Below are 18125 nucleotides of genomic sequence, written 5' to 3'. Positions count from 1 at the left end.
GGGTGGGGTTATTCAGCCAAAGGGTAAAAACATTTTCTAGCTCTTACTATATATTGCCAAGTTGACCTCAAAAAAGGTGACACCACCAAAAACAACACATACACGTCACCACATTCTCCCTAATGTTTGAAAACTACGCCGCCTTCATCTTGTTTTAACTGGTATTACTTGGACGACGATCAGGTCGAACATTCCTCTACCTTTGCTTACTGGCTGTTTTCCTCTTTCCCTGAAGAGTCGTTTCTGGGCTTTGAACTTTATTTCACTGCTGTTTCAGTGTTTGCTACCAGTTTATGTAAGCTCTTACCTATAAGACGGGCTTTAAAACATCATCAGTTGCAATCGAGTGCAAATCTCTCCTTCATGACGTTCTCCCCACCTTGGATTCTGAGGTGGCACTTCCTCTTGCTTCATTTAAACCTCTGGACTGCTCCCTCTCAGCTCCCTTCACCGCGGCCACCCCTCTGCCCACTCAAAACCTTTGTTCTCTCAAGTGTATTTAGCCATCGTCCTAGTTTCCTCCTCTTCCCCTTTCTCCTCTCTTCTCTCCTGCTCTTGTGGTCTCATGCACTCCTACTAGCAACTCCATGTCTCACCGATGGTCCCAGCTCTTTATTTGTCCTTTCCTCCTCTTCTGAGCTCCAGAGAGCAAGTGTCCACTCAACAACCCAATGTCCCACCAGCACTTCAACTCCACGTGTCCACAGCTTGACTCTATTTCCCTCCAACTTTGCGTCTCCTCCCATAGTCCCTAACCCTGCTGCCTGAGGACCTCTGGGTTTGGAGTGGTGTTTGGAAGGAGAGAGAGGAGCGCAGAGGCTAGCACACCTGAGAAGGAAATGAGATGCTACCATCTTTCAGCTCAGGGGATGAGGGCTGGGAAGAGAAGGAGGAGGCCAGTTGTATAGGGAGATGTGACTCAGTTTCCCTGCTTGTCTAGATACTAGGACTGGTTCCAGGTCTAGAGACAGATGCTTGAAAGCCAAAGTGGGTGGCCTTCCTCCTAGAGCAAATAAGCCCTTGACATTGACCTCACTGGCCTCCTCCTCCAGCTGGCACTAGATGGGCTGAAGAGGAGGTTAAGCTACAGTCCTCTAAACCTGTGCTGTTCACACAGGTGCTGTGGAGCACCTGAAACGTGGCTAGTCAGTACTGAATTGCACCACGAGTGTAAAAGACACACTGGATGTCAAAGACTTAGTATGAAAACAGGATGTAAAATGTCTCATTAACAATTTTTTGTTTTGATTGCATGCTGGAAGGATGTTTTACATATATTAGGTTAAATAAATATACTCTTACAGTGAAATTCACCTATTTAGTTTTACCTTTTTTTTTAGGAAATTTAAAGTGACATACATGGCGCACATTCTGTTTCTCTCGGGTGGTGCTGGTCCAGCCCCTCCCAGCTCCAGGGTGAGAGGCTCCAGTGATGGAGATACAGATATAGACCCACTGTAGATATGCACCAGCCAAAGTTCCAACCAGACGTCACCAACTACCAGACAGCACAGGGCAGACGCTCAGTGGCCAGCATCCCCCAGCCAAGGCAAAGCAAAGCAACACTCTCTGGACAGCCCCTTTCATCCTGGACTCCATGAGGCCCTCTGAACTAGCACGTGGCTCTGCGGAGCTTGTTCCTGTGAACAAGGTACTCCTGGAAAAGAGTCCCCCAGAGCCACCCAGAGCTTTGGATCTCCTCCCTCAATAGTTCATGGGGGAAGTTCTCCATCATTCCATGGGCCAGCCCTGGGCCCCTCTGCAGAAGCCCAGAGGCATCCTTCCTCCTGTCTAGGGCCCTCTCTCCCATCCATCCACTGGGGCTTAGGCTCAGCCCACCTGTGGGCTGGTGGGGGATGAGAGTGGAAGATGGGCCTCTGGGTGTACAGGCTGGGCTGCATATCTATTTTATGCTCCATTTCTAGGTCTGTCCTTCTTGTTGTCCCTCTGATAGGGGCACAGAAAGGGAAGAGGTGGGGGTGCGGGTAGCATAACCCACTGGGCTGCACTCTGTCTTATCCCCCCTTGCCTAGGCCCCAGCGGAGCCATAGGAGGGCACCAGGAGCCTTGGGGCCAGTCCGTGTGGGTATGCCCCTCCCTTCCCCCCAGCTTAGAGGCCTCCACCTCTCCCAGGTCCTGGCTGGGATCCGAAGGCCCCAGGCGAATGGGGGAAGGGGAGCCACTCCTACTTTCCCAGCAGCTGCTGCTGCCTCTTCCTGTTTTGCTAAAACTTTGGCGCTGGACCCAAGGGGGTGGGGGAAGTCGCCAGCCGCTCCCGCCCCCTCAAAGGTCAACCTCGTCCCCCTGGTCCTCTTAGCTAGTTATTTATAGCCCCCCTAGGCCCTGACTGAGGAGCTAGAGCTCTCCTCCCTCAAATGTCAGCAGCTGTGGCCATTGCCCCAGGGATGCCACCAGATGTGCAGATCACTCCAGATGTGCAGTGCCAGGATTCTGGAGAGCAGGCAAGGCCTTTTCTTAGTTGGCTTGGGCATTCCCTGCAGCCCGGTTCAGGCTCCCCTCAACTCTGAGTCAGCTCTGAGAGAACACCTGAGTACCTGGGGGGAACAGGGGGCATCAGAAAAGGTCCCACATGTTTTCCCCACTCCCATTGCTGGGCTCCAGGAGGGGACAGCTCAAGCTATAGACCCGACTGGGTTTCTTTGCATAAATTAGGTCAGTACTTGTTGAGACTGAAGTTGTCAGGGACAACTTGGTTTAGAGGGACAGAAGTGATAGGACTCTGTCTTCCATCACGAATGCTAGCATTGAGCCCCACAGCCTGGCACAGCCCAGTGGACAGCAGGCTCTGCGCTAAGCACTTCACGTTCCGACCTTGTCAGTCCTCACAACAACCCTCATGGGGCAGGCATTTCACATCCCAGTTTGCAGATGAGGAAATCGAGCCTCCGAGAGGCCAAATAACAAGCTTAAGATCAAATAGTCAGAGAGACCAATGCCAGCCCAAGCAGCCTGACTCCAGATTCTTGCTTTTAGCCATAGGACAACACAGCCTCCCGCCAGCCAGTCCTCGAGGGGTTTGACATGGTTCCTTGAAAGCTCCGTGCAGAGCAGCCTGCAGCCAGCCTCAGGGTCTGCCCAAGGGGAGAGCGGCTATCTGTCTCCCTGCCTGTGTGCCCTCCTGCCCCTCCCCACTCAGGCCAAGTTGGAGTGAGGGTTGCAAGGACATGGCAGAGACTTCTAAAACCGCCGTTCCTGGCACAGAAGTGGGGCAGGTCAGAGCAGGACCCCTGCTCTCGCCCACAAGGACCCTATGGTCCAGCAGGTCCCTTCCAGGGTGGAGCTTCTGTGACTCTCTGGACCCAGCGTCGGTTTTGTGGCACTGGTGCTGGAGTCCCTCATCCGACTGTTTTCTCCACTCCAGGCTCTTTTCTTTGGCTGTATGCTGCTCTCCAGGTGGTGAGCCTCTCAAGGACAGCGACTGTGGCTTCCTTTGCCTCTGTGCCCACGAACCTAGCACAGAGTAGATGCTCAATAAATAAGAAATTATATTCAATGAAAAAGAGTACAGCGGTGCCTGCATGTGGGTGGCTACTTCCCACTCATCCTCTGTGAAGCTACCCTCACCCCATTTCACCCTCACCTCAGCTTGTAGCAGCTTTGCTGCACAGAGGGGCATAGTCCGAACTCATCCCTAAAAGACACTCCTGGGAAGAGAGGTCAGTGTCCTTAGGCCACGACTTCCTCAAGGTCTTCCTTGGAGAATCCTGGGCCAGAGAGGTAAGTGCCTCCAAAGAGGAACCATTAAGATTGGTAAGCAGGTGAGATCCTGCCCTCCAGCCACTACAGCAGCTGGGGCTACCGGGGTCTTGCTGGGGGCATGTATCAAGGCTGAACTCCCCCGAGCCCACCAGTGGGCAGGCCACAGAGTCCCTGCAGGGGCCACTGGAGCGAGTAATTGCGAGCTGGCTGCAGAAAGGCATTTTTGCAACTCAGACGAATTTCTTCTCACTCATGATTAGAGTATGGCCCAGTGGCTGCCTCCCTGACCGTAATCTCTGCTGGCACAGGCATCTCTGGGGTGGGCAGTGCGGGCTGTGGAAGGAACGCTGACCTAGAAGCTGGGACGCCTGAGTTCTCCGCCTGCACCGGGTCACAGATTAACCATGACATCTCCCTCCGGTGGGGAGACTGGGTCCTCACTCTCCTCATCTGTAGAAGGAGTGGTTTGATTAGAGCCGAGCGTCCCAAACCTAACCACACCTTAGAATTACCTGGGGAGCTGCAGATTGCTGGGTATCCCCACCCCTCACACCCCGAAGTGTCTGACGGGGACTGTGAGAGGGCCCAGGAGTCTGTTTTTCACAGGTTCTGCTACATGACTTTGATATAATGTCAGGTTTAGGGGATCCAACAGACTAGATAATCTTGTAGATCACTTGCAGCTCTTAGGAGCAAAGATTCTAGTAAGTGGAAGGGCCACAACAAGAGATTTTGGTGCTGTGGGCTTTGATCAGAGGGCAAAAGTGATGCGTAGTTTATTTCATCATCATCATCAGTTACTATTTTTTCCCAGTTTTATTGAGGTGTAGTTGACACACAGCACTGTAGAAGATGTGTGGCGTAATGATTTGATTTACGTCATGAAATGATTGTCACAAGTTTAGTGAACTTGCTTCATCCCATATAGACAGAAAATTAAAGAAATAGAAAAAAAATTTTTTCCTGCGATAAGAACTCAGGATTCATTCACTTAACAATTTCGTTTACAACATACAGCAGTGCTCATTATATTTATCATGGACATTCTCATTACATCTCAGTACTTACTTATCTCATTACTGGAAGTTTGTACCTTTTGACTGACTTCCTCCAATTCCCCCTCCCCCCACACATCTGATCTCTTTTTCTAGGAGTTTGTTTGCCTGTTTGCTTTTGAATTATAATTGACCTACGACACTCTGTTAGTTCCTGTTACACAACTTTCCCAATTTTCAACATTTCAATCAGCATCATTACTGTTATTATTTCGCCACTGGCATTATTGTCACGGAGGGTCGGAGGGACAGGGCAGTGCCATCCGTTTGTTTCCCTCACTAACAAGGCTCTGGCTTCGGGGGCCCTCGCTTACCTCGAGGCTGGAGCAGGGCTGTGGAGAAAGGAAGGGAGGAATGGGCCAGACCCATAGGTGGGGCCTCTTGGCAAGGGGACCTATCTTTCTCTCTCTCCTGGGTGGAGTTTGGCTGGCTGGGCTTTGGCACCCGCCTCTGGAGCTGAGAGAGTGTCTTCCCATCCTCCTACTTTCAGTCTCAGCGGCCTCAGCCCTGGGGACTGCCCCTTTCTTCTCCTCAGGTCCCGACTTCCTCCCCAGGATCCCCCAGTGCTCACCAGCCTCATTCCTAAGCCTCACTAATCTGTTCGCCACCCTCTGCTTCCTTGCCTCACCATTGCACATGCCATTCTCTCTACCTGGAATGTCACCCCCTCTCCCCACCTCAACTGACTGACATTTCTGGGCTTCTCCGAAACCCAGCTTAAAACCCGCTGGCTTCATTTAGGCTGTGATCTGCCTGGGTCTTTCCTCTTTGCCAGGTCCTCAAGTGCCTGAATCAGGCACTTGAAACAACAGAATCAGAAAACTGCTCTGGACTCAGAAAAATAAGGAGAGATGACCTAAACCAGCTCTCATTTAACAGGTGAGACACCTGAGGCCCAGAGAGGTCTCAACTTGGCCGAGATCACACAGCAGGGAGGTTTTTTAAATAGTTGGCTTCACAAGAGGCTTTCAAGTATTTTACGTATTTGTTCTATTTCCTACTGAACACCTTGTGATCAATATGAGGGTAGAGGCTGTGTTTTTGTTTTTATTTTTGTTTTTGTTCTTTATCGCCACTGTGGAGTATATGTGTGTGAGAGAGCAACTGTAATAGTTCAAAAACTCACAATGGTCCAAACTTTTGCGTATATTATTCATATGACCTCAGACCAGCCCTGTGAGGCAGGTAACTGAGGCACTGCTCGTTTACAGAGCAAGAAACTGAGACTTAGAAAGGTGTGGCCCAGGAAGTTAACGGCAGAACTGGGCCTAGCACTCAAGATCCCTGACTCCCAGCCCCAGCCCAGGGCCCTGACACCCACGACACCCCTCTTGGAGCATCCTCCTGAGGTTCCTGGAAGAGTCAAGGGGGTGGCCTCTGCCATCTTTTCTCACTCATTTGTGACTTCTTCATCTTGGGGTTGAGGAGACCTTATCTTTGGCTTCCTGCCCCTCCCCATCCTGTCCCACTGCTTTCTCCTTGTGTCCTGCCGCGGCATGGTTGGCACCTAGACACATACACATATACTCACAACTGCAGGTGTCTAGGGCAACAGACCACAGGGGAAACCACATCACCTTTGTTGACACTGGAGGGAGGTAGGGGGACGGGGAAGGAACTTGCTTAGTTCTCTCCACCTGCCTCTGTCCCCACAGTCATCTCACCTCCCAACCCAGGCCATCTGGACTGGTAGCCATGCCCCAGCTTCTTCTTGATTTATCCATTCAATTGTGGCCCAGGAGGATGTATCGCCTCTTCTCTCAGATCCTGAAATCCTGGATGGGGGTCTGCCCAGATGCACCCCAAAGCCACACCCCCAACCCTAGCCAGAATACTTACATAGCTCCTCTGATCCCACCTGTGCAATGCAACAGACAAAGGTGGGACCCAGGGATGAGAGGCCACAGCTGGGGTCAACAAGGAGGGAAACTTGGCATGTCGAATGTCACGCGAAGATCAGCGAGGACCTTGAGTAACCAGGCTGCACTGGGACGGGAGTCCTGGTTGCAGCTTCTGCATTGTTCTGACCTGCTAGAAGAGTCTGCACAGCTCTGAATCAGGCACGTTTGAGATGAAGTCACTTACTGGCTCTACAGCCTTGGGCAAATCATTCTGTCTTTCTGAGCTTCAGTTTGCTAATTAAAACAATGGGGATAATAGCGAGATACAAGTGAAAAGGCCTTGAACAGCACATAATACAAAGGAGATGCTCAATGAAAACAAATTACCTTCCCTCCCTCCCTCCCTTCCTTCATTCCTTCATTCCTTCCACTTGTTATACTTGGCCCCATGAAACCCTTTATTTAGAGACTGGGATCTACCTTCCCTATTTGTATCCAAGTCCAAACCCTGTGCATTGGCATCTGATTGCAGGTTCAGAAGCTGGACTGCAAGACCCAGCTCACCCAATGAAGCTGTCCCTCCGAGATCTCACCCAGGATGGGGATGAGCACTTTCTGATTAGCTTGTGGAGAGTGTGGGGGAAGTGCGGGTTAGGGGAGGGACTGTGGCTTCAGCTACCACATCTAGAAAGCTGGGTCAGGAGTGGTCTCAGAAGCCTGAGGTTTAGACCAGATGACTTTGGATGGAGCTTTGAACCCTGGCACAAGGTGGGCTCCCAGTAACACGTGTTGAATGCCTGAATGGCCTCATCACGTACTAGGTGTGTAACCTTTTTGAGCCATACTTTAATCACAAGCATAGCAGGTATCACTGTTAAGAATAAATGATCTGGGAGGAAGGTATAGTTCAAGTCATAGAACACATGCTTAGTGTGCAGAAAGTCCTGGGTTCAATCCCCAGTACCTCCTCTGAAAATAAATAAACCTAATTCCCCCATCCCGCCAAAATAAAACAATTAAATAATACAAAAATAAATTAAAAAAATAATAAATGATCTAATGTCTACCAGGGGGATGCCAGAGGGCTGCTACATGGCAAATAGTAAAAGCTAGTTGAGTAAGGAGAAGAGAAGGAGAAAGAGAAAGAAGAGGTCAAGTAGGCCCAGAATCCCAAAGAAAGCAGAAGGTGGGGGCCCTCAGGCTTGAGCCAGAGACCCCAGAAAAACTCGAAGTTGCCAAGGCAGGTCCTATGGGGCTAATCTCTTCTGCAAGGTGCTTAGCTGAGCAGTCTGTGATAGGCCTGGACTCAAGAGCCTTAAAACAAAACAAAACAAAACAAAACAAAACAAAACAAAACAAAACTTCCCATGGTAAACAGGGTGGAGGACAGAGAGGCAGCCTGCACTTTTCTGCCTCATGTCTCTTAGGGTTCCTGGAGGCTCTCTAACATATCCCAGCAAGGGACGTGTGACTTAGAAACTGGCTTAAGACTCAACCATGGGGTGGGGGTGGGCTGATGGGAAATAAAGCAGGAAAGAGAGGGAAAGGCCCAGTCCAGCTTCCCTGATGCAGGGCTCACCTGCAGAGGGCTGCTCTTTCTCTCTGCCTAGACCTCGGGGGTGGGGGCTGGGGTGGGCCGTGTGTCCTGGTGTGGGTAGAAAGCCACGTGCTGGGTGCTGTGGGGACAGGCAAAGGTAGGGGGAGATACCCTTTGGCTCAATCTCTTAGAACTCAGTGATTAGGTCAAAAAGAAAAAAGAAAGCTCACAAACAAATCCATGAATGATGCACATGGTAGAAATGAGCAAACAAGGGCCTGATTTCAGTCCAGAAATAACTCCGGGAGTCCTGGGGGATGGGTATCAGGAGGGGATGTCCTGGGGCTCAAGGAGAAAGACAGCAGGGGAGAGGCTGGGAGTTTGAAGCAACCAAGCAAGTTTTCTGGAGGCTTAGGGCACGGAGAGGGATTTGGAAGGAGGGTGGTCTGATTGGCAAGGGAGGGCTGGGAAAACACACCTGAGGGGGGAGAGCATGTGTCTTTGTGTTTTTCAGAGTCAGTATGAGGAGTCCTAGGGAAAAAGGGTATGTGGGGGTGTCCATCTGAGGGATGGTCCTTGAAGGCCATGAACATCTGTTGCAATTCAACAAATAACCCATAGGGAGCTTGAATTTTATGCAAGGAACTTAGCCAGACACTCAGAGAAATGCACTCGTAACGAAGACAAGTAGCTGGGCTCAGAGAGTGTCCACTCTTGAATATTCTTGGGAAGGAAGAGAGAGTTGAGACAAGTAGACAAGTGGATGAAGGTCACAGTCCAGAGGAAGACTGACAATGTGCTGGACTGGGGTCCTTGGAAAGAAGGAAAGAATCTCTCTGGCTATAGGAATCAGGGGAAGTCTCCTGGAGAAGGTGGCATAGACCTTCAGGATTGGAAAGATTTCAACAGGAGGAGGAAGGGGCTGAGAGGACATTCATTTTTGGAGGGAACATGATGAGCCAAGGGAGAGAGCATGAAGACATGGCGAGGAGCAGCCAGCAGCCCAGTTTGGCTGAAAAAAAAAATAATAATAATAACAGCAACTAACATCAGTGAGCACTAAGTACCAGGAGGCAGAAAGGCACGAGGCAGAGGGGAGAAGAGAGATGTGTGTAGCCTGGTGCCTTGTTGGAGGAGGGCTTGATTGCCAGGAAAGGAGTTTGTGAGGATAAATTAACAAGTCCAGAGGGGTTGGCTCTGCCTGCTGAGTAAGTGCTGGGACAAGGAAAAGGCCCCAAGTAGGAAGCAGTAGCAACAGGTGGTGAGGCCAGAGCTGTGCTTGCAAGAACAAGGAGTCTATGGTCAGGAGCTGGACCTCCGCGTGGCCAAGCCCTTCCAGGCCACTGTGGATGCTTACTTCAGATCTGACATGGCTCTGCCTCTGGCGCAGCCTCAATGTCTTCTTCTGCAGAATGCTGGGACTCTGGGGTTCCCAGGATTGAGGAGGATAAGATCGGGTCAGAGGAAAACTGTGCTCTGCCTTTGGGTGGTGAGCCTCACACTACAGGAAAGCCTAGTGTTTCCGGGTGCAGACCTCTCCCCTTCCCGGGAGCCGCTGTGTCTCTGACCCAGCAGATTGCCTGAGGCGACAGGGCTGATAGGCCAGGCCCGGAAGCACAATGGCGAGGTCCTCAGCCCCGACCCCTGACTCTGACCTTCCCGTCCGCTTAAAGGGAGGCGGGCAGGGAGGGCCGCTGCGCAAAGCCAGCCCGGAGCTGAGTTTATTAGCTGAGGGAGGGCTGGAGGCGGCTGCATTCCGACTCACAGACTGGAACATTTCTGTGATCCGCTGTAATGCACTGGGAGACACTGGGCACATTGCTGAAGTTTGACTCATAGGGACCGGGAGGGGGAAAGTAGGGGGGGTGGTAGGGGGAGAGGATTGAGAGGAAGAGAGGAAGAGGAGAGGAGGGAAGGAAATCCCTTGAGAAATTTCTTTAAAAAAAGAAAACTTTCAAAATCCGCACCACCCCCACCCCTTTTTCTTTTAATAGGAACAGGCTGGACCCTTCGATTCCCCCTCAGCAGGCGTGGGGGGGGGGGGAGTGGCAGAGGGGGAGGGCTGGGCAGTGATTCAAATCAGATCCTGGAACTTTCCTCAGGCAAGTCGCGCTCTGGGCTGGGGGCAGGGGTTTCCGTCTGGGATTCCTCGCCGGGACCGGGGACTCCACGCGTGTCCCGCTGTCCCACCGTGCAACTGCTTGCCAGGGGACCGTACGTGTGTGCTTGTGAGCGCGGGGGCCCTTCCCTGAAGCGTGTCTGTGTAAACGACTCTGCCCGTGGTAAACATGGATGTGTGCTCGCGTACGTGGTGTCTGCGAGGGTGCGTGCGCTCAGGTATCTGGGTTTCCGGGAATTGTGCGCGGGTCGCGGCGCCGCGCGGCGGCCGGGACTGGGCGGCAGCGCGGCGGCCGCGCGCGGGTCGGGGCCGCGTCCCGCGTTCAGAATTCGGCGCTGCCTCCCCGCGATCCAGCCGCGCTGGGTGTCCGCCGCCCGCCCGGGCGCCGCGCCGTGTCTGCGGGGTGGTGTGTCCCAGGGCCGCGAGCGCCTGCCTCCTCCCTCCCCTCCCCCTTGGCCCGCTCTCAGACTCAGATAAAGCATTTCCTTCCATTGTCATCCTACCCGGCCGGCCGGGCTGCCAGGGCCCTCCCCCTCCCGGCCCCCTCCCTTCCTCTCGCCGTCTCACAGTCGCTCCGCAGCCTCCGGCGACCGGGGGGATGTGAGGCCGGCGCCCCAGCCCCCCGCCCCGCCATGAGCCCCCCGCTCTGAGGGCCCCGGCCCCTGGATGCACAGCCCCGGCGCTGGTGAGTACTGGGCTCCCGCCCCGCCCTGCGCGCGGCAACCAGCGCCGCCCGCCCGGGCTCGGGCTCCGGCTCCAGCTCCGGCTCGAGCTCCGGGCGGCCCCGCGGGCCCGGCCCGGCGTGCGTCCCCCCGACCGTGCCCGCTCCACCCGGCTCCGCGGGGCTCTGGCAGGCTCCGGGCCGGGGCTGGTTCCGGGGCCGGAGGGCTCGGGCCTCCCGCGGGGCGCCCACATCCGCTCGCCCTGGGGCTAGCGACAGGCCCGAGGGAGGGAGTTGGAGGCCCCGGGCCGCCAGTGCTCGGGCCCGGGGTCGCATCACCCCCATTAGTGGGGAGGACGAACCGGGGGACCCGGGAGGGAGGGACGGCCGCCGTGGCCCCGGGAGGGGGCGGTGCTCCGGGGCGGAAGATTTGGAAGCGCGAGGGCAAAGGGCAGGACCCACTGAGTTGGGGCCGGGCTCTTGGCGCTGGACATCAGCGCCCCCATCCCGCGGATCCCGGCCGAACCGTCCTCCGACTCCTGCGCTGAGGAAAGTGATCCCTGGGAGGGAGGGTCTCTGACAGCGAGCTTTCTCTGAGCACCGCCCCCCACCCTTGCTCACCCATCAGGGTGAAGAGACACCTGTGCCCGAGTGAGCTGCGGAGGTGCTGGCGGGGCGCGGGAAGACAGGGACCGCGGGCTGTGTAGTGAGTGGTAGGGGACAGGATGAGCGCCCCCCAGGCCTGGGGTCTCTTGGTGCTGGGAAGTGCAAGCAGGGGGCAAATCTGGCAGCTCAGCTGGGCTGTAGCTGGGCCCAGAGTTTCTAGGCCTGTGGATTGGGAGACAGCCCTCTGGGGCTTGCAGGCCACCCAGCTACCCTCACCCCCATTTCCTTCCCTCTGGCTGTCCAGGCTGCCCATTCTGACCTCCCCAGCCTTCAGTGCTCCTCCCACCAAGTCCAGGCCATTCCCTTGTCCCTGATGGCTGTCCTGCATACCCCAGAGGCCTCCCCCTGCATCTGGACACTGTCTTCCTGCTGCCCATCCCTCCCCACATCCCCATTCAACATCTGCTTGAGGCCCAGCTCTGCCTGCCAGTTTCAGTGGCCCTGCTGGGGACTCAACATCTGGACTCATCAGTCTGTTTCTGGACTTGCACCTGGACCCATGGGGACCTTCCTCAAGACCCCTGCCTAGACATTGGGCTGAAAGAAAGGAGAATGTGACTCTGTTCCCTACCCCCTAATGCACCACCTTGGTGGCCCATTTCTCCCCAACAGGACCCCATAGGCCAGGTCTTCCAAGGCTTAGGCTGCCACACACACTGCTCACACCAATCCTCTTGGAAGCTACTTCAACGGCTTCTGCAAGACATCTCTTAGCTCCTCATTGCTCAACATATCATTCTTCCTGTTCTCCGCTCTCTGTTCCCTCTGCCCACCTGAATCAATAAGTAATCTTCCTCTTCTCTGCAGTCATTTCTGGGGGAAACTAAGGCACAAAGCAGTCTCACTCTGTTGTACCCTGGGAACCTGGGCTGGAACCAGGTCTGAGACCCCTTCCCTGCCTTTAGTCCCCTGATGTTTTTCATCCCCAGCATGGCCAGGCTCAAAAGCAGGCTCAGAGTTACTTCTCTTGGTGTTCCATCTGGAATGGCCCCAGGGCAGTGTTCTCCTGAGGTCTCTGTTCCTGAGCTTGAGCCCAGAGGGTGTCCACCAAGTCTCAAGCTGTGATCCTGAGGCTGGGAAGGCTGCATCAGGTCTTGGCACCGACTGTTCCAAGCATCTAAGTGGGTCACTTTGCTTTGACCCTGAAGCTCAGTTTCCCTATGAACAAAATGACCACAGAGGAGAGGCTGACCGTAAGGAGATGGATCGCTGTCCAGTGTGGCAGTTATTACCCCCCTGACTTCCTTCAGGGATAATGGACTCCAGCGTTTATCCTTGTCTGAAAATGGTAGCTGGAACTTTCTCTTCCTCCATCCCCTCCTCAATCCGGATATAAAACCCTTGGAAGTGAGAAACTCCTGTGTGATGGGGTGGGGAGCGGGACCCTCCCATAGCTGCAGGTGCTTGCCCAGGGGCCCAGAAGGCAGAAGCCTGCGGGACCCCACCATCTTTTTGTCTTCTTTCTCCTGGCCTTTCATAAAGAAGTGATACTTTCAGAGTTGTCAGGGGCCTGAGAGAAGATGAGCTAATGTAAGGCCCAGGGTCACCCAGCCAGGGAATGGCATTCTGAGCGGGGCCTGGACCAGACCACTGCCCATTCTCCTGGCCTCCTCCTCCCCTCGCCTGACTCAGATCCTGCCCACACCCCCATCCCACCTTGGCCCTGACCTGTCCTCAGTCAGATTCGAGGCTGGGACCTGTGGTGGGATGTGGGGTATTGCTGGAAGCAGGGCCAGAGTTGAGGCGTGGGAGCCGGCAGGGAGGGCCTGTGTCCTCCCCACAGCTCCAGGACTGCTTTTGTGTGTTGGATTTGTTCACTAGATGGGGCACTTCCTCTGGGGCAGGAAGCTTTGATTTCCTGTGGTGGGGGCGCTGGTAGGATTAGGAGTGGGGGGCTCAGCTCTGGGCCATCCCTGATGTTGTTGTTTGGAACCAAAAGGGGCAGGGTTTCTGCATAAGGCTGCTTCCCCTAACCCAGGGGAGGCAGGAAGGAGAGCATGGGTGAGGAGGCCCAGGCTAAGGCCAGAGAAGGAGGCCGAGAGGGCAGTGAGATGGGGAGGTGGGGGTGGTGGTGGGCAATGCAGCAGGAAGCCTGGTCAGCAGGTGACCCTGCCGGGTATTGTGTTTCCCTGTGATATTTCCCCCTGTTTCTGTGGCAACCTTCCCCGGGGAACCCAGGCCTTCGCGCTGCAGGAAAGTGCCCCCAGACAGCCCTTTCCTTAGAGGCCTGAGTATTAGGAGGAGTCCCTAAATCTGGCCACCTCCCTTACCATTTTGGCTCCCTGGAACCAGTGCTTGGGAGTCTAGGCCAGCCAGCTGAGCAAGCACTGGGGAGGCGGTGGCACTGGGTGGAGGCCCTTTTGCATCTCCTGGGTTCGGGGAGGGGAAGAGAGGGCCTGCTGGGCTTTGGGGAGGGCTCTGTTCCTCCCCTCATCTCATCTCTCCACTGTCCTCCTCCAGCAGCCCTCCCTCTACAAGAAGGAGGTGGACAGCATGTTGCCTGGGGCAAGGGGGGCGGTGGCCGAGGCAGGAGGGATGTTTTCATCAGCAGAGCATAGCTCCTTTGGTCCTGGACCAGTTCCCAGAGGCAAAATAAATTCAAGATAGTGTCTGTTTAGTGTGGGTCAACATGTGATGGGTGTGTGTGCTCACTGCGTGTGTGGTGGGGGGCCTGTGTGTGTGCCCCTGGGCTGTGTACGTAGAGGTGGTAGTCCCGCAGTTTGTAACCCATGTGATGGCTCTTTGTTGGGTGTCTGTGGTGTATGCACATGTGTGGTCCAGACCTGTGTCGCCTGTCGAGTTGTGCACCTTTGCAGTTAATGGCTCTGTGTGGGGTATATGGACACGTTCTGGGGAGATGTATGCCTGTGCAGAAGTGGCTTTTTCAACAGAAGTCCAGGTATTTGCTAGAAAGCACCCTCATCCCTCCTCAAATGCCAGTTCCTGTACCATTTGCTGTAGAGTCACCTGAAAATGTGTTAAAAATAAAGATCCTCGGCCCCATTCCAGACAGACTCAGAATCTGCAAGGGTGGGGGCCTGGGAGTCTGTATTTTGACACGTGCTTCAGGTAATTTGGTGCAAAGCCATGTCTGAGGACCAGTAATCTGGGCCAACCTCTTTAGTTTTTCTTCTGAGGACACTGAGACCCATAGAAGTTACATGGTTTGTCCAAGAACACAGGGATATTAAGGGAAAGAACCAGGACAAAATTCAAGCCTTTCAAGACCAGTCCGAGACTTACCCATGCATTCCCCTGTGTGTGCTTGTGTGTACGTGTCCACGCTCAGTGTGATGTTGTGGACCAGGTGGGGCTGGTGTGGACGCTTACTGGGCCTTGACCTTTTCCCTGGGGTTCCTGACCTGGCTCTTCCTTTACATCCTGCTTCTTCCTCCCTGGGGACATCCTGGAACTCTTGTTGGTCAACCCTAAAGGTGATGTTGGGAAGCAGAAGGCCCCCTTTACTGAACCAGGCACTCAGCTATTTATCCACTGACTGGATGCTTACTGAGCCTTGCTCTGGGCCAGGCCCGTGAACACATAGGCAGAGCGTCTGGCTACAGGGAACTTCCACTCTAGTGAAGGAGACAGACAGTAACAAGTAAGCAAGTAAAGAAATGAGTATATATATCTAGTTACACATTGTGATGTGCCCTAAGAAGGAAATGAACCGGGTGCAGCAATAGAGAATAACAAGGTGGGACTTCCTTAGATCAGGCAGCCAGGGGAGGCCTGCCCGAGAAGTGACATCGATGCCTGCTCCCGCCTCGCCAGACGAGAAGTAAGCCCTCAGAGCTTCTGAGCCATGCTTGGCATCTGCCTGGATCCAGGTGGGGGACCTGGGCTGAGTGCTGGCCCAGGATTGGAGCCCGGCTGCCAGCCTTTTGCCCGCATGGAAGGCAGCAGGGTCTCGGCTCCTCAGGTAGTCCCCAGAAGCTGGCAGAAGGGGAGAGGAGGTGGGGGAGCTGCGCAAGGCTGAACTCCAGGCTGCTTCACTGCTTGGAGGAGCAGCCTCTTTGCCTTCATGGGGCTGAGTCCAGCGCCCTGGACGTGAGTGTTGGGAAGGCGGCAACCTCTCTCAAGTGCCACCCCATTCCTGACCCTCCCGCCTCACCTTCCTCCCACCTCATTCCCTTCCTCGCCATCTCCCCACCCTGGAACTCTCATGCCAAGTCCCTCCCCTCTTGGTCTAGCCTGGCTGCCTCTGTGGCCACTGGGATTTCTTTACCTGGCTCAGGACTCACTGAGAGAGGGGATCAAGGCTTAGAGAGGACCTGGGCCCTGGAAGAGAGGACACACCAGAAAGAAGGTCTGGGGCAGGGACCAGAGAGGACAGGGCAAAGTGAGGGCAGAGGGTGGCTGAGCAGGGAGCCAGGCAAGGGAGAGGGAGAGCAGGAGACCTTTGGCTGGGCGCTCCAGAGCCTCTCCTGGGCCCTTGGAATCTGCTCCTCAAGCTGGGTGAGCCTCTGGGCCCGTGAAGGGGAGCCTGGGGGGTGGGGCTGGGGCAGCAAACAATAGCTAGAAGGTGGTGCCCCCCCATCCCCCTGCAGTGTCACCCCTTCACCCCCTTCTCCGGAGGTTAACTTTAACATCAGCAAGCAGCCTTCAGACCCTCTCACCTCCAACTTCTGGTAGGTCTTCCCTCGGGACCCAGAGCTGTGGGCTGCAGGAAGGTAGGGCCCTTTCGTCAGAGAGCTAAGTATCAGGATCCCTCATGTAAGAGAAGAGGCCGAGCCCCTCACTCCTCCACCCCTTGCCTGGCTGTCATTCCACCCCCCGCCCCTGGCCTTCTTTAGGCTGCTCTGTGCACTCGCCCCCTGGACTCCTGTGTATCCCTGGACTCCTGTGTCTCCTGGGCCTTCTGCCCAGGATGGGGAGGGGACTACTCATGAGGAGGGCACTGGGCTACACTCACCATCCCCACCCTGTCACCAGCCACTTCCTTTTTTTCCCATGTCGCCACCTCCGGCAGGGATTGGAAACCCTGGTGGTCAGAGACCCTGGGCCTTCCGGGAGCCTGGTGCCCTGGAGGGAAGGGCGGGGATCCCATTCCCCTTCTGGAGTCCGGCTCAGCTCCCTCCCATCCCAAGGAGACCAGCCTGTCTCCTGCAGTCACCCCCAGCACTTGAAGTCCCATTCTTCCCTCCCCCGCCCCTAGGATGACAGGGAGCAGCAGGGCAGGCTGGGAGCCACAGGTTCGGAAAGAGTCGGGGTGGGGGAATTCGGCAACCGGGGCTGTAACCGTCTTGTTTTGCTTGCCCCACAAACCTGCACGGGCATCCGCTGCGCCCTCCTGGGTGCTCAGGTTGTGGAACGGCTCTCAGAATGACAGGCGGGTGGCACCCGGTTGGGGCAGGGGGTGGGGGTGGGGTGAAGGGGGGAGCCCCAGGCAAGGGGGAGCTGGAGGGTTAAAAATAGCAGCAGCCCGGTTTCGGTTAGCAAATGTGGAGGCGGGGAGCTGGAGGCGGGGCAGGCGGCAGGCCGTGTTTGCCCGCAGCTCAGGGCTGTGTTTCCCCTGGGTCCCAGGAGTGAGTCACGGCAGAGCCGCTGATGAGGTGCTGGCACAGCACCCCCACCCCCACCGGGTGAGGAGCTGGGCGCAGGCTTCATCGCTGTGGTTCTGGAGGGGGTGCATCTCCCTTCCAGGCCTGCAGAGCCGTCCTGAGAGCTGGGCCAAGGGGATTGTGCCATAGAGGGGAAGAAACGCACCATTCTGAGACCAGAAGACCTGGGTTTGAATCCCAGTCGAATGGCTGGGGGAACCTCATGCAAGTCTGCCAAGGGCCCTGAGACCCTGTTTCCTAGTCGTTCAAGTGGGGGTTTTCTCATGCATGTGTGAACACCTGGTGGGTTCTAGTGCGCCCTGCAGAGGTGAATGATCACCTTTGACTCTGCTGTGCCTGCTGCAAAGCTGGGCAGAAGGGCCTTCAGTGAGGACACAGAGGGAGGAATAGGATGACCTTGACAGCCTCCCTATTTCCCTGGCAAACAACCAAGTACAACCTTGGGCACAGGGCTCTCTGTGACTCAGTTTCCCTGTCTCTGCAATATGAAAAGAATAATAGTTTCGAGCTCCTGGAGTCACTATAGAGATTAAAGTAAGTAAGGTTAGCACCATGCCTCGTATGAAGCTGGTGCACACAGAATATTATCACTATTGTTAATGTTATTGTTCATATTTTTGAAGGTCAGGGATAGGGAATGTCAAAGACATGAAGAACAGAAACTGGGCTCAGCCCCAGTTCACAGGGAAAACCAGGCCAAATTCACTGTTCCAGATTCCTCCACCCATAAGGGCCTGGAACAGCAGGAGTCTGTAGCCAGAAGTCACAGGGTGGACCCCTTCTCTCTTTCACTCTCCCACCCCCGCCCTCTCCCAGTGAGGCAAGATGCGGGGACCTGAGGGCCTCACAGCCAGCTGGCACGGGGGGGGGGGGGGGGGTGTCTGGGATGGGACCGCCCCTGATGGCCCTGTTGTGAAGTACCTTGCCAGCATCTGCTGGGGTGACCTTTATTTTAGCCCCTC

General features: G+C 55.2%; 1 protein-coding gene and 1 long non-coding RNA gene across 20 annotated transcripts in view; one reads left to right on the top strand and one right to left on the bottom strand.

Annotated features, from left to right (window-relative positions):
• The first annotated feature begins 10074 nt into the window (after positions 1 to 10074).
• The window catches only part of HDAC7 (histone deacetylase 7), a 35083-nt gene continuing 27032 nt past the window's right edge, over positions 10075 to 18125 (top strand). For 2 of the 19 annotated variants that reach the window (XM_032492678.1, XM_032492685.1), the window contains exon 1: positions 10315 to 10476. In XM_032492678.1, the coding sequence (XP_032348569.1) occupies positions 10442 to 10476 (35 nt within the window). In that variant the 5' untranslated portion in view covers positions 10315 to 10441. Of the gene's footprint in view, positions 10491 to 10584; positions 10958 to 15336; positions 15381 to 15475; positions 15522 to 15655; positions 15909 to 16039; positions 16058 to 16149; positions 16231 to 18125 lie in introns of those variants that run through there. The other 17 variants (XM_032492687.1, XM_032492682.1, XM_032492681.1 and 14 more) reach the window with 15 other exon arrangements.
• Positions 15257 to 16949, bottom strand: LOC116667575. The gene is made up of 3 exons (XR_004324451.1): positions 16868 to 16949; positions 15828 to 15880; positions 15257 to 15535 (listed from the first exon to the last, which is right to left on the bottom strand). It is a non-coding gene; the product is annotated as an uncharacterized LOC116667575 (long non-coding RNA).

This window comes from Camelus ferus, chromosome 12 (assembly GCF_009834535.1).
Source record: "Camelus ferus isolate YT-003-E chromosome 12, BCGSAC_Cfer_1.0, whole genome shotgun sequence".
Taxonomy (NCBI): Eukaryota; Metazoa; Chordata; class Mammalia; order Artiodactyla; family Camelidae; genus Camelus; species Camelus ferus.
The sequence above is the reverse complement of the archived record's forward strand: the minus strand, read 5'-3'. Positions and strand labels throughout refer to the sequence as shown.